The sequence below is a fragment of the Lycium ferocissimum genome, unplaced genomic scaffold, assembly GCF_029784015.1.
Source record: "Lycium ferocissimum isolate CSIRO_LF1 unplaced genomic scaffold, AGI_CSIRO_Lferr_CH_V1 ctg9538, whole genome shotgun sequence".
NCBI lineage: Eukaryota > Viridiplantae > Streptophyta > Magnoliopsida > Solanales > Solanaceae > Lycium > Lycium ferocissimum.
In genome coordinates, this window is record NW_026727765.1 from 1 (window position 1) to 23,928 (window position 23,928).

Sequence of the window (23,928 nt, forward strand, 5' to 3'; positions counted from 1 at the left end):
AAGAAAAGAAAATATAGATTTTGGTGTGCGTACACAGTGCCCTAATATAGAGAGAGGATTTATATGACCAATATTGACTATTAATAGTTGCTAGTGTAGCTGCATTTGTTAACAAAGAAAAGGGGAATTGGAATTACTTTTGAGATCGGAGATAGTATCGGAGTGGGAGACAATTAGAGCCAAGTGAGTATCAAGGTTGGTGTCTACGAAAAGAGCCTTGTACGTATCTTCGGCTCCATCGGAATCACTTTCTTCGCGACGTCGTTTCAACATCATTGCACCACCAACCACCACGGCCAAAGGGGTTTACTTCTGTGAGGTGGCAATTACACAAAAAAGGGTTTAACGCCCCTATGCAAGAAAGACAATACTATTAACGGGCCTGCACTTGCTTTTTCCAAAAGCCCAAAGCCCTACACAATCGGGGAATGTTAGTAGGAAAGATTATTACTATTATATTCCATAATTACACTTTATAGCAGTATTTTTATATAATTACAAAACAACAATAAATACCCCGTCTAATTTCACAAGTGGGATCTGAGGAGAGTAACATATATGCATGCCTTAACAATATCTCGCTATATGCAGTGATTTACATTTTTGAAAATGCCCCTCCCAAAAGAAAGAAAAAGGGAAGAAAGAAAGAAAGTAAGGTGAATAGAAAAGTACTTTCAAGGTGGACTAAAAATATATAGTAAATAGCAAGATACAATGCAAATATTCAACAGATGGTAATGAACATCGAAAAGTAAGAAACTATGTGAGTACTAAATAACAAAACATATCGATATTTACATTTATAAGCTATGTTTTGAAAGAAAATACCGCTACATTGTGCCAAAAAAAAAAAAGATATCGTTATTTTTTACAAAAAGGGTTGTAATCTCGCTATTTATGAAAGATTCTCATGCTAGTAATAAATATGCAAGCTTAAAATGAACTTTACAAGATTTTGCATAACAGAAAATATGGATACTAATTAATAATTTTTTAAAATAACTAAAAATAAATGAAAAGATAATTTACATCCTAAACAAATTCTCTCAGCCATAAATCATATATATATACTCCCATTTATGTGATATAGTTTGACCAGGCACGGAGTTTAAGAAAAAAAGAAAGACTTTTGAAATTTGTGGTCTAATAAACAAGTCATAGATATTTGTGTGGTTGTAAATCATTACTGAGAATCAGTTTGGATTCATGTAGGGACGTTCTACTAAAGAAGCCGTTCATCTCATAAGGATATTGATGGAGCAGTATAGGGAGAGGAAAAGGAACTTACATATGGTGTTCATTGACCTAGAAAAAGCGTACGACAAAGTCCTTAGGAGGCTTGTACGGAGATGTTTGGAGGCTAGAGGTGTACTTGTAGGGGCAATTCGCAGAATTGCCCTTCTTTTGGGGTGGTATTTAAACGCTTTAAACTAAAAACATGGGATTCCGGGTTCAACCCCCGCTCATCAAAAATTTAAAAAAAAATTGCAAAGCGAGTTTAAATTTCGCTATGGAGTTTTAGTTATGTTTAACTAAAATAGGGAAAGCAATTTAAAGGTATATATACATATATTTTTTTAACTTTTCAAGGTCACTTTTAGTAATGCCTAACTAAAAAACATAAAACATAACTAAAAGTATCTCTTGCTGTAAGTTTCATGGCATAACTAAAAGTTTTTATAAGGCAAAAGTTTAAATTTTGTTATACCCCTAAATGAGACTTTTAGTTATATTTAACTAAAGTACGCAGGAGAAATAGAACATTTTGTATTTATATATATATATATATATATATTTTTTTTTTTTTTTTTTTTTTTTACTTTTCGAGTAAACTTTTAGTTATGCCTTAACTAAAAAGACAATTAATTGCGGAACTTTTCCGGTAACTTAACATAAGGCGAAGGTCTATGCTGTAAAAAGGGGCACTAATTTTGTTATGTGAGCATAACTAAACTATGTCTTGAAAAATTAACGATCGGGGCGGACTTTGCGTTATGCCGGATAACTTTTAGCTTTTCCTTAAAGATTATGCGGATCGGCATACTATTATGCGAAATTATTTTTTATTTTATGCTTGAGCCGGGGGAGCGTATTCGCCCACCTTTTTCCAAGCGCGACACAACGTAACGAAATATGAGGGGGAAATTTAAAGGCACCAAATTTGCAAAATTTAAAGACCACCCCAAAAGAAGGGCAATCCACGCAAAAAAATGTACTTGTAGCTTACATTAGGGCAATTAATTGTCCGGTTTAACACAATTGTCCGGTTTAACACAAATATGGCGACTATTGTGAGAGCCTGATTATGATATTAATATGGACTATTAATTGATTATGTGAGAGCATTGGTATGAACGTAATGTGGGGATATGAATTTGAATCCAGCGCTAATAAATCACTGATTTGATACCTTTCTTGTGGTTTGCCTGCTAATTGTGATTATGAGGATTAATGTAGACATTTGGGGCACATCTGTGGAGTGCCGAATTTGATAAAGTTTGAATCTTTATTGCATATCTCGTTAAATATTTTGTGTTGTGGTTATTATTTTTGAATTGAGTTGTTGATGTATATATATATTTTATGCCACAGCTGTGCAATTTGTGTTTGTTGAGTAATTTTATATTGTGTTGTGCATATTTCTTTGTTGCTTTCTTATTATATTGCACATGTTAATTAATTGAAAAATGAATATTATGTTTAACTTTCTACGCTACTTTTTTGGTGAAAGTTGATTATACTTACGGAGTACTCTCCGTATTCACCTTTTCCTTTCCTGTACTTCATACACAAATTAATTTGAATCCGAGCGTACTAGTGCTGCCAGAGAATGAGCTATGGAGATCGCTTGTGATAGCAGCATTGATCTGCCATAGTTTGTGGTGGCGTAGAATTTCATTTTTATTTATGCTCATTCAGACAGGTTATGTGTTCTTTTTCAGAAAACGTTGTATTATTCTACTCTTAGATAATTATGACTAGTATTATCAATTTTTGGATTATATTTGGGTAGCTTATGCACTATCGTTATTTATGTTCTTTGTTAGACTTTAATTACTTTTGATTGTTGAAATGTGTCGAGATGATTATTGGATTCTTGGGTTGCCCGATGTAAAAATTGTTAGGTGTCATCACAACTTAGAAAATTGAGTCGTAACAATGAATTAATCAATTTAAAACCCACACCGTCCATTATCCGGGTTAGACTAGCAATATGAGAAAATTTGCCTTGCACATATGGACACCTTTTTTTTTTCCTTTTCCTTTTTGACAAATACATAAAAATACAATAAATCACAAAATGCATTTAAAATTTGTAAAAAAATATTAAAAGGAAAAAGATAGCATGGAAAAGAGAAATTGTTGAACTCCCAAATAGTGTTAGGGGTTGTTTGGTTACATGGATAAGGGACAATAATTTCAAAATAAAATGTGAGATTATTTTATCTCGCGTTTGATTGAATTTTAATTCAGGTACAGGAATTTTGAGATTATTTAGAATTTTGATTCAGGTCAAAATAAAAGTCCAAGTATTGCTTTAGCAACGTAACAGTTCTAAAGACGTTTGAAAGACGATAAGTCGGGCAAGAGCTAGCTAGCTAGGCGAGGGGCAAGCTCGCATAAAAAATTTCTACAACCAAAGCAATTAAGCTCCCATAAAGTAATTTTATATTCTTTTGTAAATATTTCTTTGTCTATGAAAGATTAATCAAAATATTGTGAAGGGACCAAGGCAATTAAGTCTGAATCCTCCTGTTGAGGCCAATGGAGAGGCGCCACGCATCAAGAAGAGATTCAGGCACCAAAGAAGCAAACCACCATTGAAGTGAATGTGGCCAATAAGGCATGCTCCTCCAACCATATCCTATTTGTGCTACTGCTGCTTTTGCATACTCCTCTGCTGATGGACTGAACAATGATGATTTCTCTATGCTTGCAACTCTTGAACTCATCTTCGTTTTAACATATAACGGTACCTAATTATGTGAAGAGGTTCGGAGTCTGACGGTCAAAACATTTATTTTTGATTATGAAATTGATTATAAATGTAAAAAAATTAAATATTTGAAAACTATACGAAAAATACTATACTACAAATCAACATAGCTAATGATCACTCAAAATATTTTTTTAAAAAAATTGAGAACATTATAGTCAAACAAAAATTTATCCAAATAGTAACACATTCACATCAAATGAGATGGTAGTGACGTATTATCAGCATATGGTGTACCATGTAACCAAAAGCGTATATAATTATTGGGTTCAGCTGAAATAAAGTTTTCAACAAATTAATGACTAAAATTTCAACAACTATTACCGTAATTTTTTTTCCAGATTACTAAGTACTATTTATCTCTCTTTTTATAGATGGAGGTAGCAGTAGTTATTTGTTAAGTTAACTAATATGGGGTCGTTTGTATCATTAAAAAGGTAAAATAGTCTTGAGATAAAAATTTAGTACTGCCTTATCTCTTGTTTGGATACTAATCCTGGGATAAGGTTATCCCAGGACTAAAAATATTACTGGGTAAGTTATCCCAGACAGAGGATGAAATAACAATCCCAGGATAAAACAATAAAAATGACAAAAATATCCCTGAGGTCCCTCAAACTTTTTTTTACTAAATAAGGTGGAGGCATTTTTACAAACAAATTTCTTAGAAATTTTACAATGCATGTCACTTTTAATATAACAAACCAAATAATCAATCAAAAATAATCCCAACATAACTAATCCCAACATAATTAATTCTAGCATAATTAATCCCACCATAACTAATCCCAAGCTCCCAGCATATATAACTTTGTCTTCAAACCAAACGACTCAGTGTGTTTAGTTTTTTATAGAAGTTAAACTCTTTATATATTACTCCGTCCATCCTATTTTGGTTAATGTTGTTTTACAGAGTTCAAGATTTTAATTGCTTGAATTACATATCACATAGGTAGTAGTAGAGAAAAATACTAAAATAATGATCAAAAAGTTGTTTGACTTTTAATAGAGAAAAATTGGCAATTCTATGCGTAATTGCAGGCCGAAATATGGTCAAGTTAATTCTAATAAACAAAGTTAATTTTGTACCAATAAAGATATAAACAAAGTTAATTTGTCACGTGAAAGGGACATTTAAAGTGCGACTCCTTATTTTAGATGCATTTTGAATGTCTGAAGATACTTATAGTAATTGCAACCAAAGAAGTGGAGATTATGAGCTAATTCGTACTAATACGTACCTGACACTGAACATCTATACCATGGTGTTTGTATTCAACGAATAAGCATCTTGACAACTGATCGATATACCTGCAATATTTTTCAGTTTTAATTAATATTCGAATACATCAGCAATCAAACTCATGCAGTACATAACTGCAGCACGTATGAGATGAGATCCATCTACAGAGAATCCTATTAGTTTTTGTTTGGGAACAAAGGCGGATCCAGGATTTGGAGGTTCCGGGTGCCACATTTCTTTGAATCCAAATAGAGTAAATCTTTGATCTGTTCAATATCGACGTTAGGCTTCGGATCGGATTATTGTCTTTTAAATTTAGACAAATCAGTTAAACAAAAAAACGTAATAATTATGGCAACCCAGCATAAAGAAGATTTTGTTCCAATGGGAGGGAGAAGATGTTTGGACGAGAAAACTTAAGATAATTTAACTTTTTAAATTAAGCAAATAACTACGAAGAGATTAAAAAAAGTCAACAATTAATAAATAGAAATAGTCAATAAAAATAATTAAAAGCAATTTAAGTCGAATTAAGGAAAAGAAATAAAAGGAAGGAGAATAGAAAGCTTATGGATTCGGCTCCTCTCCATTATGCATTTTTTTCATTTTCTCAAGTGTATAGTCGGATAATTGACATTTATCTTATTTTAGATTGACTTAGATTAAATTAACTTAACAAATATCTTAATCATAGTTAATGAGATAATTTTAGAAACACACTCACTAACATTGATAAGTAAAATCCTTAAGTTCCATAAATTTTTGCAACTATTATTAACATTACTCACATTTTATATCTTTTACATTCATATATAATTTTTTTTAATGAAATGAAACTACATAAAATTTCAAATAATTCTCTTCTCTTTCTCTCATACAACCCTTTTGATTATTCAACTTCTTTTATTTGAAATATGACGAATAATGCATAAAATAAAACAAAAACTACGTCATATTTTACCATATTAAGCTTCTTTGAAATAAATCGATTTTTATTTCATTTATAATCAAGAATTTTTCTTTTACCCGTAATTTTATTTCTAACCTGTAGGAACTTTTTACAAATCAAATATATGAAATTAGTAAGTGACCCTCATATAACTATTTTAATTTAAAATTAAAAAGGTAGGTTAAAACAAATGAGGGAGTTAATATAATTTATATGTTAAAAGGCATTAATTATACCCCTTACTCGTTAGTTGCTGGTTTATGGGTTCCAAAAGTTGAGGACTTTTTAAGTTGTGGACCTTTTTTTTTTTTTGAACAACTGTGCAAATAACATCACTGCTGAGGGAGTTAATATAATTTATATGATCCAGGCATTAATATCCATTACTCGTTAGTTGCTGGTCCATTTCCAAAAGTTGAGGACTTTTTAAGTTGTGGACCTTTTTTTTTTTTTTGAACAACTGTGCAAATAACATCATAGGATCCAGCTCATATCCATTACTTTTTCCATTTATTTTTAAAGGCCAAGATTTTATAACGGCTCCGTCTCCGTAACTTTTTTTTTGTTGGGGTATTTTAGTTCACTTGATTTTTTATTGAGTCATTTTGGTTCCGGACCCCAAAATGAACTATACACAGTGAAACAGAGAAAGATAAATCAAACAGTATTAGATAGACCAAGATCCAAGAGAATAATAACGGAAACAAAAGAAGAATTAAAAAATAAAAAAGGTGCGCGTCAAAAAATCTATATGTGTTCTCAATATTCGATTCTCAACTTAAACAAAAAAAGGCCCATTTATTTGTTCATCATAAAAAAATTAAAAAAAAATAAAAAGAGGAGGAAAAGTAATTAATAAGAAGAAGAAATGAAGGGAATAGTTGAAGATGGTGCAAGGAAAGAGAGGAGACAAAGATCTGAGCCCAACAAAATGTAGGCCTCATTCACGCACAAATTTTGTGCGTGAAAAACATTATTTTGCATAGTTGGTCCTTTCACGCATTAAATTAGTGCGTGAATCCTATTTGTGTTATTTTTTTATTTTTTTTGTATTAGTTTGGTTCAATTTTTTTTTTTTTTTGTCCTACAAAAGTCGCGGATTTTCAAAAGCCTTGCATTAATGCAACAAACCACGTAAAAACTAGAATTAGGTGCCACGCGTCATGTGCGGCCGGACCACCATTAAGTGCCACATTGTGACCTTTTTTGAGGACCATTAAAAGATTTGGTCCTCTTTTGGCTACGACGACCCCTCCAAAACTTTTCTCTTTGAGAATTTTACTGCTCCCTCTATCCAATTTATACGAGGGTGTTTGACTACGCATGAAATTTAAGAAAAGTTTTTGAATTTTATGATATTTTTATGATTAGAAATCATTTCATTAAGGGTAATATGAGAATTTCAAAGTTAAATTGCTGCTAAATATAAAAACGTGTCTTTTTTTTGGACTGATTGACTAAAAAGAAAAGTGCTGGATGAGGAAGTAGTAGTTAACTAGTTAAAATGGCTTCCCATAAATTAGTGCAGGGCTTCTCACTTAATAGATGTTATTTTCACTTAGAACATTAGATACGAATACGAACTACTCCTTCCATTACTCCATACCAAAAAAAAATAAATTAAAATCCTATGTTCAATTTGACCCTTTTTTCCTTCTAAATAGACGTTTGTTTAATTTTATGACAAAAGATAATTTCTCATATTTGAAACTTTAAATTTAAATTTCTCAATTATATTTAATAATATGCTTTTATAATTAATTACAAAATATCACGACATGTTTAAGATAGTAAACTTTAGAAGTCCTTTTCTATAACATTATACCTGATCAACACCGCTAAATAAATTAGAACACAGGGAATAATATTATAATTTTTTCGGTCATTAAGTAATTTTAAATAAAGAAAATGTGGTTTGTAGTAAACTTTATGTCGTTTCCAAATAATAGTAAGTTCTATTTAAAAAGTTGAAAAATCAATATCCAAATTCATATTGAATCACAGGGGGGTTGGGGTGGGGGGAGGGGAGGCGAGGTTACACTTTTTACAGCCATTAGAAGATGGTTCAAGAAGAGCAAAGATCCAACACTGTTGTTTTTTATTTTGAATCACGAGTGGCTCCAGTCCAGACCACTTATAAGGAAAAGTATAATTAATAATAAAAAGCAAGTAAATAAATTCAAGTATAAAATAGATTATTGTATTATTTTATACAATCAAATAATAAATTCAATTACTGCACTTTTTAAGTTGTGGTCCTAGAAGAGTATCACAGAGAAAAAATAAAAATTAAACAAGAATCTAGGGGGAAAAACTTTATGAAGCTTTAATTGGATTTAGGTAAATACCTCCACTTTTGTCCATAAAACACCAAACAGTGGCATTCATTAAGAACGAAATTTCTGATCTATCAAAGTCCAAATCACAAAAACATTAAACTACCATAGGGCCAACAACCAAAAGTAAAGAGAACTAAAGGACTTCAAACGTGGCCGTATACCTAACACTCCCTCACATACCTAGGTCGTCCGACATTTAAAGCGTGGAGCATACGTATGATATAATTTAGGAATCTAATATTGAGTAAACTAACAATATGCAAATGGGTCGATCAGTAGCGAAACTATGATTTTTACTCAATTAATTCAAAATATAAAGAAGTAAACATGCAAAAAAATTAAGGAGATCTAACATCTAATCATATATATTAATAAAAATAATATTCTCAGATATACTTGTAATCTTTTCTCGATTTGAGATAGAGTTAAAATAACTTGCAGTTCTCTAACTCCGCCCTTAGGTCCAATTTTGATACCATATAAAAAAATTATACATTAAGTCTATCTTAACCCTAAAAAATTAGCTTATGAAGAAACCAAGAGAATTATTAAGATCAGAGGACCTATTCCATCAATCAATGAGGCGAGCTATGTCGTTATTGTGTATTCTTCTGACTAAAGAAGACTCGATATAGTGATTAAGATTTTTTAATTTAACCAAATTACTAATTTATTTTATAAAACAAATTCAAGAAAATAACTTTCACATGACATGCATGAAAACAAATTAAATGGCAAGAAGAAGAACCACTTACGCTTTAGTTGCAGCATAGATGGTGTATAGAGGATGAGAAGGTACAACAATGGAGGCACCAGAACCCATATTCACGATGGCACCCTTTCTTCTACGTATCATTCCTGGTAAAACCGTCATTGTCACTAAGGTGGTACCTGTTGAAGACATAATTAAGTGAATAACCACAATATTTAACATCGTAATATCAGAGCAGTTAAGAGGTCTTAGATCCAAGTCTCACTGCTACCTATTTATCAAAAGAAAAAAAAAATCAAATTCCATGAAAAAGAATCATGCTTCAACGTGAGGGGAGGCACAGATTTATCGAAAAAGAATTTACAACATGAAAAACAATCAAGCTCACATGTGATGGATGTATTAAAAAAGCTCGCATGTGATGGATATCTGTAATAAACTAAGTTGTTAGATAAGATGGTCACACAAGTACCTTCCAAGTTTACTTTCACTAAATTTTTCCATATGTTCTCATCCACCTCATGAAAAAACATGGCTCTTGGATATGTGACACCAACGTTGTTAATTAAAACACCTATGTTTAACCCTTTAATTGCCTTTCCGATTTCTTGAATCCCTTTGGTAACATCACCAGAGAAGTCTACAACAATAATCTTGATTTTGGTGTTTGGATTTTGAACTTGGATTTCATAAGAAACTTGTTGTAGTTTGTTGAAGTTTCTTGCTACTAATATTAGGTTGTGACCTTTCTGGGCAAGTTGAAAAGCAAAAGCTTTTCCAACTCCATCAGTTGAGCCAGTGATCAGTGCCCAAGAGCCATAGGATTGAATAAGATTCTTTGGAGTTCTGAAAAATGTGTTGAATATCCATCTGAGAAAAACAATGGAGTTTTTGAAGAAGGAGATGAAGCCAATGAAGGAGAGAAAAAGAATTAAGAAAGGTTGAAATTTGAGGTGATCCATGGCAGTTGAAAACATCTTCAAGATTAGATGGAGAAGAAGATAGGAATATTTCTCAAGTTGCTTATCCCCTATGTGCTTTTTGAATGTGTTGCCCTAACAAGCATATATAATTGCTTTAATTTGCAGGTATAACATGGTTGGCCAAACTTTTAAAATTCGTTTATTTTGAAAAGTGCTTTTGTTAGAAGTGTTTTTCGAAGAAGTACTTTTGAAAAGTTGCATTGTATGATTGCTTAATTGATTTGAAAAATATTTTTATCAATATTAGAGCAGTAGTTTGAGCTTGACCAATTTTTCAAAAGTATTTTCTTGAGAAAAACTACTTTTTTTAGTTTCTGAAACCAACCTCGACTACTCAAACGCACTTAGAGCCTATTTGAATTAGCTTATTTTAGGTGTTTTTAAGCCAAAATAGCTTTTAAGCACTTTGTAGTGTTTCGATCGGTAAAATAAAAAAGTTCTTTTAAGTATTTGTTTTTAAGCCAAAACAACAAAAATAAGCCAAAAGTCATAAGTTTAAATGCAACTTCATGGCTTTTGGTATAAGTCAAAAGTCATGTTCCATCCAATCCAATTTTTTTTCATTAAAACATGCACAAACACTTTAATTTTGCTCGAATAAAAGCTTTTAAAAAAAAAAAAAAAAAAGAATTAACACTTTTGAAGCTTGATCAAACATGCTATTTACTTTAATTTATTTTACAACAAAAAAAAGTAAATAACTAAACGAGAGGATGAACGGATAAATAGAACTGCAGTGACTTTGTCCCTGCGAGTATTGTGAGTAAAGATTGGTCGGTTTAATGTACTTGTAGAAGCTGAAAGACATAAGTGGAATATCATAGGATCGTACAGTGTAGAGACTAGAGACGGGTCATGGGTAAATGATGATTAGTACATTATCTTAAAGTTAGGTAGAAAACAAGGATGCCATGGTAATATTCACTTGAATAGAGGTGAAACAAATTGTTTTTTTTTTTTTTTCAACTTAAATACGTTAACGTGTAAATGTTTTTGCATTATCAGAACTTTTTTTTCCTTTGTAGAAGGACAATTTATTTACTGTTATAAGAAATTAAACTATTTTATTTTTTACATAGAAACATGTTTAAATCAAGGCGACACGTGAATGACCAGAATATATATGCAATTTACAATAATCTGTTCCTTTGGAATTGCATAAAATATACCAAGTTAACAAGTCCATATCAATAGCTAAATTACGACATGATGTATACCTTAACATAGTTGCTCAGTACTATATTATTTGTTTTACTCCTTTCTTTTATTTGATGTTTTTTTTTTAGATAATAAGCATATACTTCTGATTCCTCAGAGGGAATCTCAAAATTTTGGTTCCTAATTCACAGTTGACCATGGATAGAACCTTAGCATTTGTTAATTTGAGTAAACACAAGCCTCCAATAAGTATAAACCCCTGTGAAAGTGGAAGTGTGTCAATAAGAATTGCAGCCAAAAGAGACTTCTTAGTTCCAAGAGTGTTTGGAGCGTAAACAGGAAATCTAACAGGGCATTTCCAAAAACGCAAGAAGGTCAAACCTGGAATTGAACTTGGAAAACAGTTTTTGAGCCAATTTTGCTGCTATGCTAGAAGCTTTTATTATGTAAATGAGATTCAATAACTTCTATAAATGTACACAAGAATTACTTTTACCCTACCTCGCACCATGTAGCTTGACCCCTGCTTGGTTCATTTCCGTAAGCCTTCCCTGGTTACTGCTATCATCATGGACACCACCGTAACTTTCACAACTTAAGACAGCAATGGATACCAAAATTTCTTCACATGTTGATTTATATAACAAGTCTAGTAATTTACACATCGGAAATTCCAATTAGATACAAAGTATGCTAAATAACCAGTAGTATATGTCCTCATTCATTGCTGAATCTAACAGACAACATAAATTGCCATTGGCCACCCACAAGTGACAACATAGATTCCTCTATTTGATATTGGAGAAGCCCACTTTCAGTCTTCCAACAAGATCCCTGTGCTTTCACATGCAAGGATCTTCTTGGCTTTACTCTCAGGTCCAAATAGCATGAACGGCCCCGCACAGCAAAATTCGGTATTCAAGGCTCCAATTCTTTATGAACAGGAGAATCATGTGAAGATGAATATCATGTTTCTTTTGCCCAATCTATTGGGATATGCAGGATTGTTTAGGCTCCCTCCTCTTCCTGTTCACAGCCAAATATATGCGACTCCATCAAGTTGGAAAGCCATGACCCCTCCTCACATGTCTTGTCATCGCATTTCTGAATCATGATTATGGCAGCCAGAATTTTTGGGGCTATGTTCATGCTGGAAAGGGTCATCACTACAATGGACAGAACTCAATCTTGGGGAAAAATTCCAACCACCAACGTGTTCCAGCTCCTGATCAACTGCTCTCATGCGGATATCCTCTTTCAGCTTCATGAAGTACATTGATGACCAGTAATCCTTTGCTAAATTCTTCGTATGTCCACAAGAAGAACCATTCAACAAGAGTACAAGAAATGATGAGAGAGACAGGGAAGGATGGATAGAAATAGGACAATCAAAGTAATGCAAAGTACCATTGTGATCAAGCAAGTAATGGTTTAGAAAGTAAAAAGACCAACCAGTTTCATCAGCTGCATCAATTCACCTAAAGCATTTTTGAAGAGATCGGTGTGGGAGAGATCATTAGTACTCAAAATTTCTTGCCGGATTCGGTGAGAAATGTTCACCTCCATTGGTGCTCCTACAGGTGTTTAATGAGCAAATGCAGGTCAAAGAACGATCAAAATTTAAGCACGAGCATAATTTCCAGAGAGAGAGGATAAAGTAGAAAAATCAAAGTGTATAATCCATCAAATTACCAAGAAAACTTGGTTTAAAAAATCATTGAAGAGAAGATTAATAAGACCATCAAAATTTGCTTCATATAAGAATCGACCTTACCTGCAGCTATATACTTCTCTATTATGTGGCGTGCCATGTAAATTCTCCTAACTGAATCTTGAATAGGAATTTTGTCAAAATGTTGCACTTCATCATAGAAGTGCACACTCTCTCCAGCCAAACAACTGTGAAAAAAGTAAAAAAAGAAAAGAGTCATCCAGCACTTTGTGGAGAAGTCAATTTCAGCAGCACAGGGTTGATTAGATGGTCTGATTTCGTCTGTGATTTCCTTTTATTTGTTTCCAAGACTGTCGCATACATTTTACTTCTTTTAACATTCAATTATGTTAAAATCAAGGAGAAAAGACAGGACCGTCGTCTCTCTTCAATATGATAAGCTGATCCATGCACACAGCACAAAGATATAATGATATTTTCGCAAAAGAAGAGAGAATAAAACCTGTCTGCGAATTCCATGAAGGACTGACGGAACCTTCGGTTCAGCAGGAGCTTATCCAATGGTTCATTGGGATGTAAAATGCTTGTCGATTCCCTCTGTAATAGAATCCCGCTATCAGGTATGCCTAATGCCTGACTCATTGTCTTGTAATCCTTATGATCCTTCTTCCTCAAGCTCATAAGTGAGACAAGTGGTTGAGAAATTGAGAAAGAGAAGAATGCCAGCACAAGCGCACTTGTCTGTTGAAATAACAAGAGAAAAATTGTAGGCAATCAACAAATATATTCTGATACCCACATATCAACAAAGTAGCACAAGATCAGGAAATTGTACCATAACCAATAACAAAAATCTAGAGGCAATTTCTATCCATGATATATCCTCGCGAACCTCATTCATAACATAAGCAGCCACCCATATTCCTTGATACAGAGCAACAGTAAGTGGTATCAGCACAAAAAATTCTTGGGAAATGTCTAAGAAAAAATATCATTTTAGACTTCTATTATGCTTTGAAATACAAGTGACTAATAGCAAGTGTGGAAACACGACATAGATGAAAGCCATAAAATATGTATTTGAATAAAGCACGCTTTAACAAACCAATGAATATTTAAGCTAAAAGCGAATTATGATATTATAGAGCTTTATATGGCTTCATATATTTAAAAAGAAAAACCACAACTATGTAGTGTTAAATCTGAATAGTGTTCTTTATCCTTTCTTACTTAGAGCCAGGTGGTTGTATCTATCATGATGAAAGAGGATACATGAGGCCAATCAGAGTCCGTTCACCCCATGAAATTTAGTAACTGTGCGCCGTCACATGGTTAAAGGGCTGAGAGGACCAACACAACCGGACATCTCTGTTCCCCTGTAATACTGGGATATAAGTAGCTACAGATAGCACCATGCTCTAAGAGTAGGAAGTTTGCAACATATTATCTCCAGCCTTTATACAAGTACTTCAATCCATGCTCCAGAAGTTGTGCTATACTGCTATCTGGGGCACCTTTTGGGTGTTCAGTGCGAAGCCGAACCTTAATTTTTTTTAGATACGATCAGGCGTGCATAAGGGTAAAACGCTGAATAGCCCTTTGCAGCCAAGTTGACATCATTCAGAGTGTCGTTGTCTTTCTTTGCATCTTCTTATGGGTCTTTCTATCAAGTGTAGTAAAACCATTTTCCATACTACTGTTAACAAAGAGGGAACGCTGCAGCAACTAAGTGGAAGGTTTCTTATGATTGCATTTTCAACTACACAAAAATAGGTTTAGGAAGTTATTCGCTGAATTTTGAAAGCAATATCTAAGCATCCCAGTGATGGATGCTTTACGCTATTTTAGATTTGCAGTTCAAAAAAGCAAGTGCAAGATTGCTATTCCCTCCATCCCACTTTATGTGGCAAAGTTTGAGTAGGCACGGAGTTTAAGAAAGAAAAAAGGAAAACTTTTCAAACTTGTTGTCTTAAACATGCCACATTTGTGTGGCTATAAAATCTTCTCATCAAAAGTAATGAAAGGATTAAGTTAAATTATTTCCAAAGTTAGAAAGCTGCCATTCCATTTGGAACAGACTAAAAAGAATATGTCGCCACATAAACTGGAACAGATGGAATATAATTTAGGAATTTTTACGCTACACAGCAGCCCAAAGTGATTCATTCAAAAATATAACCCTAGTATTTTTATTTTTTTACAAAATTTAGCAATATAATCACGGTATAATCTGTGACGGTGTGTACGCAAATACACAGATTTAAATTTTTTTATTTTTTTGATAACTGTGGTGTCTGGGCCAGCTTACGCGCACCTCGATTAATTCCATGGAAACCTGCAACCTCCCACCAACAACAGGTAGCAGGAAACTCTGTCCACCAAGGATAGAACAGATGAGAAGAAATCACCTAGTGTTTTGTCTTTGCTGGGATTTGAACCTGAGATCTCATGGTGCTCAACCCAATTCATTGACCACTAGGCCACACCCTTGGGTGCTCAGATTTACAATTATTATATTACTTGTTATACACTTGGGCCAGCTTAACGGTTACAGCTAGGCGTGCGTACATATATTTAGCAGCCTGGATGATATCATAAATGTCAGAGCTTCTAGCAGTTAATCCTGCTAATGACACACAATCATAAGCATGATTTTCTTTGCGGTGATTGAAAAGAGGCTTAATAAATTCTTTGTCCCCCAAACTTGTAACAGAATCCCTTTCACAGACCCCAAACTTGTCACCAATTTCACACCAAGCATTTCCTCAACTGTGTCTAATCCCGTGAAGTTGGGGTGTGTCAAAAGCATCTGGCCAAATAGAACGAAGAGTATGTACATGTTTGTGAGAAAGACCGAAGGTCAAAGAAGAAAAAATTTCTCTATACATCCGCAGTTCCCCATCCCAATTTGGTTGTCAGTTTAGCTTATGGTTAATTTGACCAACTTTCATTGATAATCGGATATAGATTTTTCATTTTTAAAAATTAAAATCTAGATATTTCAAAATTATAATAAATGTATGACTTGTAGTTTTCATCACATTATAATGATGAAAAATATATCAAAAGAACTTAGTCAAAGATCACACTATTTTGATTCTCAGGAAGCTAAATGTGATGGTATAAGGAGTATTAGTTTTTTCTTGGAGGAAACAAGGTCTAGCACCAGCTAATAAGCAAATAAATAATCTGCTTTCTCAGAACCAAGCCCAAAGTGACACATACTTCATGTGAATTTATTTGACTGAGATATTTGCATCAATAACTTTGATTTGAGTTCACATCTGCATATGTGGTGGGTTTTAACCAAGTGGTTCTTAACCTCGCCTTTGAATTGAATGGGGTATAAAACATCTCATAATTTATAGACAGATTCTACAGTCAAAGTTTTTGTGGTATGTGATTATCTGAACCGTGTATATCAGGCTGCAACTAATAACAATAATTTAGATAGGATTTTACCTGTAATCAATTGGATATGCATTATATATTGGTGTCACAGTCATAACTGTCAAATTTACCTATCAGATCTGAAAGTCAGCCACTATAACTTACATTACACCGAAACTAGTTACTTTCCTGCATTGGTTTTTCCTTGACAGAAATAACAAATATTTGACATAGCATTATGATGGTGTGCTTCCAATACGTGTAATAATATCTTTAGATGCTTGGACCATATTGAGAAAGTGGTTTTTCAAGACTAACTAAGTCCTTTTGATTTCATTCCTCAATATGGCATTTACCTACTTGAGCATATGCAGAAGACAAAGAAGCATGGCAGGAGAGAAGCCGAACAAAGAAAATGGATAGAAACAAACCAATGGAAGCTACAGAGACAAGACTTCCTCTCCAAAGGTCTTTGAGTTCATGAAATCTGAATTCCACATGATGCACAGCCCAAGTAAAAGTAATCAAAGCTACAACATATACTGCATGAAGGCCCATAACAGGGATGATCCACGGAGTCCCCATGTGGCACCGGTAATTTAGAGGCTTTCTTATATGAATTACTACATCAGACAAACTCTGTATTAATATCAAAAAGGCTTTCTTACATAAACAAATGTAGCAAATGAAGCTTATAATATCAATAGCAGGGATGTTACTGCAAATGAAAGTAAACACGGATAATTCACATGCCAAAGAGAAAATATGTAAAGAGAAGAAAACACTAATCAAATAACTGTTGAAAATCAAAACTGTTATGCAATTTTCCAGCAATTTTAAATGCCGATTATCAACATCAGTTTGAATCAGCTAAAATCATAAGTTCTCACTGGTTAATAAAATTCAAAATATTTGTTCATACACTTGTGCAAAGTTTGGGGATGACACAACTGAAAGATAGACTAACCAAATGTAAAACACAAAATTAAAATGCATAAAGTAGTAAAACTGCAAAAGTGTAGGCAAAAGACAAGACATACTTCCATGTGATTTCATCATCTTCTAAAAAATATATTAGTATTTCAAGAAAAGAAACTTAAGGGTATTCCTTAATAAAGTTCAACTTGAAAACTCTTACAGGTAGCAGCAGCTATCCATGGCAAGAGAATCAGCGGAAGGAAAATATAGGATCTAATTGGTGGCAGACGTCTCCTGAAGCATCATACAAACAAAGAAAAATAAGACAATATCGAAAAAGAGTTTTTCCACGTAACAAGCATCAATAATAGCACTAAGACACAGTCTTTTAATGCTTTCTTCAATTTTTCAAAAGATGAAAAAGTAAACGAAAGAGAAATACGAGGAGGCAAAGGAAGAAAAGTACAGAAAAGACACAGTAGATGAGTTTTTTTTTTCTTTTCTATTTCAGTTACCACATATCTTTAGCAGGGCCCTGCCAACAGGCAGTTATAATATTACATTATCTCAGGGTTGGCGTACTATTTTTGAGCAACAATTAATTTCTGCAGGTAATCCTCTTTCCATCACTGTGAAGCAGGAATTACGTTCATGATAGTCCATTATTCTATTTTCCTCAGGCGACCTACAGGTATTTTCTATTTGTTTATTTCTTTCAGGGAAAAGGGGGTTAGATCGAGGAGGCTGCGCCATTTAACAGTTTCTTGATTGAAAGTTGATGAGGCCAAATGTTACATAATCATCTCATTAATTACAAAGAATAACAGTAACCAATGAGTTCTTAAAGAAGTCAAACTTACTTCACAAATATATAATATAGTTGGAATATCTGTGTAATACGGCAGCTCAACAGCAAACCAAATCCAAGTGGACCTTCAATCCAGACTGGAAGCAAGGAGGATTAGATTGCAGAATAACCAATCAAGTAATCACCAGATTAAGGCAAACACAAGAAATTTGAAAACCAAATCATATTCGGTCATGGCTTGAAGAGTAAATTACCTGCCCAAAGATAGCAAGACCTCCACCAATGTCTGTTTCTAAACTTTAGAAAATTGAGGGCCATCTGCAAAAACCACATGAATATCAAAGGCGGATCCAGGGTTAAACTTGATGGGTTCAATCTTTATGGTTTCATCACTGAACCCATTGCATATTTTTAAATTATGGATTCATAATGTATATCTTTTGAGATTTTGGTGATTTCTTACATATATATCTAAGCTTCATATTAAAATTGTTGGATTCGGTTGAACCCATTGCTTGTTAACTACATCCCGCGGTAATGAATAACATGGAAATTTAAAAATATAGTCCCATTAGCGTTTTGGAATAGTAATCAGAGGCTGAAGCATAACACCAGGGAATGAGAAGTAGATACCACAATGGACAACACCAGATTTAAGCTTGCAATAACTTGAACTGCCACAAGCCAAAAGCTACTGCCTTTGGGCCTAGGAATCTTGTGAATCATGTAAGGTAATGCCGCTCTCATGAGAAGTCTGCAGAGGAAACTCAAGTGGTTAATGCCAACATCTTAGGTAACTTAAAATGGAAATAAAAGCTAAAGCATTGAATGGATATACAAAATAATGAAACTTTAAACAATAATTGAGAAAATTCATCATAAAAAGCTCCACAGAAGAAAAATTTAAGTGGCTTTACTTCATGAATAGTTAAAAGACAAGGCGACAAGCATTCAGTGCGCATCTCACTATTGTCGCACACATGTTTTAATAATAGAACACAATCACACACCTTGACATGCAAAAAAGCACTAAATTATAAAGGGGGGAAATTAAAGGAATGAACTTTAAGCCAGGTAAGACACTCCAAATCTACCAACTCCTCTTCTCTTACCTTGTACAGCTAAAAAAAAAAAAAAAAAAAACAAGATGGAGCAGATTCCTATCCCTTTTCTCACCCCCTCCCTTACATCCTAGTCTCTATTGCCTTGGATATTCGGAAAGTCTCAGAACCTCTGCTACCCCACAATAAAGTAAAGAAGGAGACAAGACAAGAAAATTTTGGCAGCACCATCCTTACAAATGGGAGAAAGTTAAAATAAAAATGTTAGGGATGTCAATGGGGAGGGAAAGAGGATGATTTCGCCAGCCACACTAACCTCGCCCCGTTCCATAATGATCTATTCTACTTTTGGGCCATATTAAATTTTCTCCTCTCATAGTTTTGTTTACAATGTTATCCTTACAAAATCCTTTACTATGTAAAATAAATATTGGTATATCATTATTCAATAATATCATTTTCACATTATACATTTCATTTATCATTTAAGTGGAAAGAGCAAATCTCAATCTACTAGGAAACAGATACTAGTATTACATCCACTATTATGTATGAACAAAAGGAATTGATGACGTTAAGAGGACTCAAATCAGGAAAACGAAAGCCAAAAACCTTAAGTTGATAAATTGTCATGACCCGAGAAATGCCCATAAAAGAAAAGCAGCCAGTCGAGTCCGAAGCTAGAAAGAAGGCGAGGGAAATATCTAACACTCAAATCAACGGCCACGATTAGAATTCAATTAATGAGCTTTGAGAGGTCAAATGCTGCCAGCTGGACGAGTTTTCTTATAAAGCATAACAAACTCGCTAGGCAGACCATGATTGCACATCGGTATTTTCCGAACCTCTTCTTTGATCTTCTTCCCCTTCTTTCTCTCCTAATCTTCTTTCTCCTTTCTTCTTCCAGAGGTTCTAGCTCGATAATGGATTTCCGTTAAGCTACTTTCCATTTCCAGCATTTCATATCAGTAGTTCAATTCCTTGTAATCGCATTTGTTTCATTTCAGTATAAATTGAAAATTGTCCCAAAAAAATTACTGCGTTCTCTATTTCTTCCACTTTACTATCTAGATCATTACATAAACTTTAAGCCTTTTCTTGCGAGTACCTGCTAAGACTTCCCTGCCTCGCCCCATTGACATACTAAGACAGGTATAAAGCAAGCCGAATAAAAGCAAAGCAAGCTCTAATGGTGTACTATCTTTTCATTAGCCTAGTCAGAAACAAATAAATGTTGTGACCACACAACACTCTAAATTGTCACTTCATTCATCCCCTTTATCAAAAGGAGGGCAACCTAGCTTCTTATTCCTTAGTTTGATCTTTTATTCCAACAAAATCCAATTTTCCTTCAATTCAACAGAATTTTCACAACATCAAAGTTAAAAGAGAAAGAAAAAAAGTGTCTTTCAATTTGTCCAAACTTATATACCTATCAATCAGATACATCAAGGAAACAACAAACCACAAGTATTTAACTTCACAATTTCCACAACTAATTAAAGCTGTTGAATGAAAAAAGAAAATATTTTTGGTGAAAACTTACAAGATGATGGACACTAGGGCAATTGAAAGCGCTACATAGTCACTTGGGCAACCTCCTTTGCTAGCACAAGTTGCCATATTTACTCTTCACTATTGTTTGGTTGTTGCCTTTGCAATGCACATTTGTGTCTGTAGAAGAAGAAAGAGAGAGCTCGATATGTGTTTACGCTTTTACCATTGTGTTTTTAACTTTCGTCAACAAAGGTATTCTTGGAAACCACACATTCTAGTTTTTAAGACATTGAAGTGTTGATTGACTCGTTATGATAAGGGATTTAATTACAATTAAATTGTTACCTGAATATTTCTCCCCGTCCATTTTTACTTGTACTCTATATTAAGAATATATGTCTATATTTATTTGTCCAATTTCAAAAATCAAGATATAAGTTATCATTCATACCTGTTTTGCCCTTATTGTTAATTATTAGGTTGGAAACTCTAATTAATTGTTAGTAGTTGCACAACTTTGAAGTATGTTTGATTGATTTGAATTATTAGATGAATTAGTAACTTTTTTTTGCGCGGATTGCCCTTCATTTGGGGTGGTCTTTAATTTTTTCCCTTCAAATTGGTAATCTTTAATTTTTACCCCTCGCCTAACACCCCGAGGTTGTGGGTTCGAACTCCGGAGGTAAAAAAAAAAAAAATCGCTAAAGTGCAATTTCACAAGCGTACTTTGCAAAATTTCCGTACACCGCATTCCTTTCGAGGAAGATTTTGCATCCGCCCAAAGAAAATTTTGCCTAAAGGCGGAATTTCCGCCTAGGCGGGCGTAACTTAAAGACCACCATTTTGAGGAGTAAAAATTAAAGACCACCCCAGCGAAGGGTAATCCTGCAAATTGCCCACTTAGTAATAATTAGAGGCAATATAGAGCCTGTTTGGATTGACTTATATCTTGTTTGGTCAAGCTTATTTTTCTTCAAAAGTACTTATTTTTTTTAAAAAAAAAAAGTGCTTATTTTAAAAAAGTGTGGTGTTTGGCCAAGCTTTTGGAAGAAAATAAGTATTTTTGGAGAGCAGCATAAGCAGTTTTTCGAAAGCTAAAAAAAGTAGTTTTTCTTCAGAAGCACTTTTGATAAAAAATGCACTTAGAAACACTTTTTTAAAGCTTGGCCAAACACTAATTGTTGCTCAAAAGTGCTTTTAAAATTAATTGGTCAAACACGAACTGCTTCTGACAAAAAGTGCTTTTTTAAAAAAGCACTTTTAAAAAAAATTATTTTTCAAAATAAACTGATTTTAGAAGCTTGGCCAAACAGGTTATATTTTAGACTCTTTTAAGCCAAAATAGCTTTTAAGCACTGTTGTAGTGTTTTGGGTAAAATAAAAAAGGGAAAATAACATAGACTACCAACTTAAGACTCTTTATCACAAAATATAATGATACTTTTCCTTATTTACTTTAACGTAACGACAATTTACGAAATATGACGGATTTGGGCTTTAGTACCGTACCACGTTTTGGGCTTTAGTACCGCACCACGATTTTGGGCTTTGGCGCTCACTTAGCCTAACCGTGAACGCAATCTTCCTCCTCTCGCAATATTCTCTCTCTACTCTTAACCCACCATCTCATACAAATTTTCTCTCTCTCTCTCTCTCTCTCTCTCTGTGTTTGCAATGTTGATGTAAATGTGTGTGTCTCCATTTCACCATTAGTAAAGGTAATCTAGGGTTTACCCTTTAGTTTTGATCATATATTGTTGTGGTAGTTTCAATCATATAGTTTCAATCATCTATTGTTGTGTTAGTTTCAATATTTATTGATGTGTTTCTATCTTCATTTCACCATCTAGTCTGGCCAAAGGTTTATTTAGGTTTCTACTTTGTATTTCCAAATTTTTTTTGTAGATGTACGTGTGTGATTATCCAATTCCTTTAGTTTTGATCATATATTGTTGTGTTAGTTTCAATCATATAGTTTCAATCATCTATTGTTGTGTTAGTTTTAATATATATTGATGTGTTTCTATCTTCACAATCACATGGTAGTAGATGCATCTGCTTTGAAGAATGGGATTAATGCTTCTATTCCAGGTATAGTTTTCTCTATTTTTTACACATTTTCAGACCCATGTGAATGTATGCAAAATTTAGAAAAATAAGAAAACTTACGCCTTATGTGAAACATGAAGTTGGTGAGCAAGTTGGAGATGGTGAAGCATGTGATAAATATATAGTTGACCCAGAAGAATTGAAGAGTCATCCTATTGATACTCTGATTTCAGGTAATGAGACCACTCAGTTTTCATTTTTACTATATGTATTAAACACATATACATTTTACATGATAAGATCTTAAATGATTTGGTTAAGATTTTGATATGAAATTTAAATGTTCAAATTTTACAGAACATAATCTAGATGATGTGGTTGCTGGCATTGATAAGTTGGGTGCTTTGGGCAATTCTGCCACTAAGATCCCTACCCTTGATGATTTTGAAATGCCTCCATTTACCGAGTCTCAAATAGTAGCGATTGAAACCAAAGGTGGTGACATCGTTACACCTGAACAACAAGCAAGAAATAGAAATCCTGGACCGTATGGTAAATCACCATACATTGATTTTAGTTCAGGCGGCAGCAGCACAATCAATTCTCCTACATACTTTCACATTAAACACCCATTCACAAATTGCATTGGCTTTGATGTTGACAATGATCTGATCACCGAATTTAAGGATTGGGTGAAATCGAAAATGTCTACAAGACATGGGAGGTCTGTATTGAACACATCAGCTATTTTGTAGAGAATTATTTATTTAACACATGTTATTCTACAATTTTAAAACATCTGTTATTTTGCAGGGAATCAGTGTTCTCTAAAAAGGCCAATAAGATTGTGAATGCTTTTAATATGGGAGTTGATACAGTCGACAAAATGGAGTGGTTCCACACTATACTGACTACTGGAAAGTGTTGGCAAGACTCGGTACGTTGTCTTGAACCTATAAATTGTCTGACTATGATTTTTGACTTCCACAGTGTATGAAATATGCATTGAAACTAGTCTGAATATGTGATTTTTTGTCTGAATTTATGATTTTTAAGTGTCATTCTGCTTTAGGTCATTCATGTGTATATTTTGTTGGTCCTACGAGCTTTGTATTGTGGTTCGTCTCTTATGTGTGGGCTGACACCTGTTGA

General features: G+C 33.6%; 3 protein-coding genes across 4 annotated transcripts; 1 reads left to right on the forward strand and 2 right to left on the reverse strand.

The window, feature by feature from the left end:
- Positions 1–3,428: 3,428 nt before the first annotated feature.
- On the reverse strand, positions 3,429–10,356 carry LOC132046127 (very-long-chain 3-oxoacyl-CoA reductase-like protein At1g24470). The gene is made up of 4 exons (XM_059436675.1): positions 9,713–10,356; positions 9,284–9,419; positions 5,239–5,308; positions 3,429–3,977 (listed from the first exon to the last, which is right to left on the reverse strand). Exons 1-4 carry the CDS (start codon positions 10,215–10,217, stop codon positions 3,738–3,740), a joined length of 951 nt encoding a protein of 316 aa, XP_059292658.1. The 5' UTR covers positions 10,218–10,356; the 3' UTR covers positions 3,429–3,737.
- A 1,634-nt stretch (positions 10,357–11,990) lies between these two features.
- Positions 11,991–20,998, reverse strand: LOC132046126 (regulator of G-protein signaling 1). Its single transcript, XM_059436674.1, has 11 exons — positions 20,777–20,998; positions 18,803–18,923; positions 18,424–18,487; positions 18,222–18,306; positions 17,582–17,655; positions 16,875–17,066; positions 13,889–13,977; positions 13,556–13,794; positions 13,156–13,280; positions 12,834–12,955; positions 11,991–12,684 (listed from the first exon to the last, which is right to left on the reverse strand). The coding sequence occupies exons 1-11, from the start codon at positions 20,851–20,853 to the stop codon at positions 12,475–12,477; spliced, it is 1,398 nt and encodes a 465-aa protein (XP_059292657.1). The 5' UTR covers positions 20,854–20,998; the 3' UTR covers positions 11,991–12,474.
- Positions 20,999–22,765: 1,767 nt separating this feature from the next.
- On the forward strand, positions 22,766–23,815 carry LOC132046129 (uncharacterized). Of its 2 annotated transcripts, XM_059436677.1 has the most exons (4): positions 22,766–22,818; positions 22,917–23,009; positions 23,134–23,500; positions 23,590–23,815. In XM_059436677.1, the coding sequence occupies exons 1-4, from the start codon at positions 22,767–22,769 to the stop codon at positions 23,771–23,773; spliced, it is 696 nt and encodes a 231-aa protein (XP_059292660.1). In that variant the 5' UTR covers position 22,766; the 3' UTR covers positions 23,774–23,815. The 2 variants fall into 2 exon arrangements, with proteins under 2 accessions (XP_059292660.1, XP_059292661.1); XM_059436678.1 differs by lacking the exon at positions 22,917–23,009.
- The last annotated feature ends 113 nt before the right edge of the window (positions 23,816–23,928 follow it).

What these genes read in the sequence shown, in the direction of transcription:
- LOC132046127 (XM_059436675.1), bottom strand. Translation starts at nt 10,217, where the DNA reads ATGTTTTCAACTGCCATGGATCACCTCAAATTTCAACCTTTCTTAATT. An exon ending in AGTGAAAGTAAACTTGGAAG is followed by an intron (nt 9,420 to 9,712) that starts GTACTTGTGTGA and finishes TGTCTTCAACAG; the next exon opens with GTACCACCTTAGTGACAATG. An exon ending in ATCTATGCTGCAACTAAAGC is followed by an intron (nt 5,309 to 9,283) that starts GTAAGTGGTTCT and finishes AAAATATTGCAG; the next exon opens with GTATATCGATCAGTTGTCAA.
- LOC132046126 (XM_059436674.1), bottom strand. Translation starts at nt 20,853, where the DNA reads ATGGCAACTTGTGCTAGCAAAGGAGGTTGCCCAAGTGACTATGTAGCG. An exon ending in GCCCTAGTGTCCATCATCTT is followed by an intron (nt 18,924 to 20,776) that starts GTAAGTTTTCAC and finishes TTTCCTCTGCAG; the next exon opens with ACTTCTCATGAGAGCGGCAT. An exon ending in TGATGCAGCTGATGAAACTG is followed by an intron (nt 12,685 to 12,833) that starts GTTGGTCTTTTT and finishes GGACATACGAAG; the next exon opens with AATTTAGCAAAGGATTACTG.
- LOC132046129 (XM_059436677.1), top strand. Translation starts at nt 22,767, where the DNA reads ATGGTAGTAGATGCATCTGCTTTGAAGAATGGGATTAATGCTTCTATT. An exon ending in TATTGATACTCTGATTTCAG is followed by an intron (nt 23,010 to 23,133) that starts GTAATGAGACCA and finishes CAAATTTTACAG; the next exon opens with AACATAATCTAGATGATGTG. An exon ending in ATGTCTACAAGACATGGGAG is followed by an intron (nt 23,501 to 23,589) that starts GTCTGTATTGAA and finishes GTTATTTTGCAG; the next exon opens with GGAATCAGTGTTCTCTAAAA.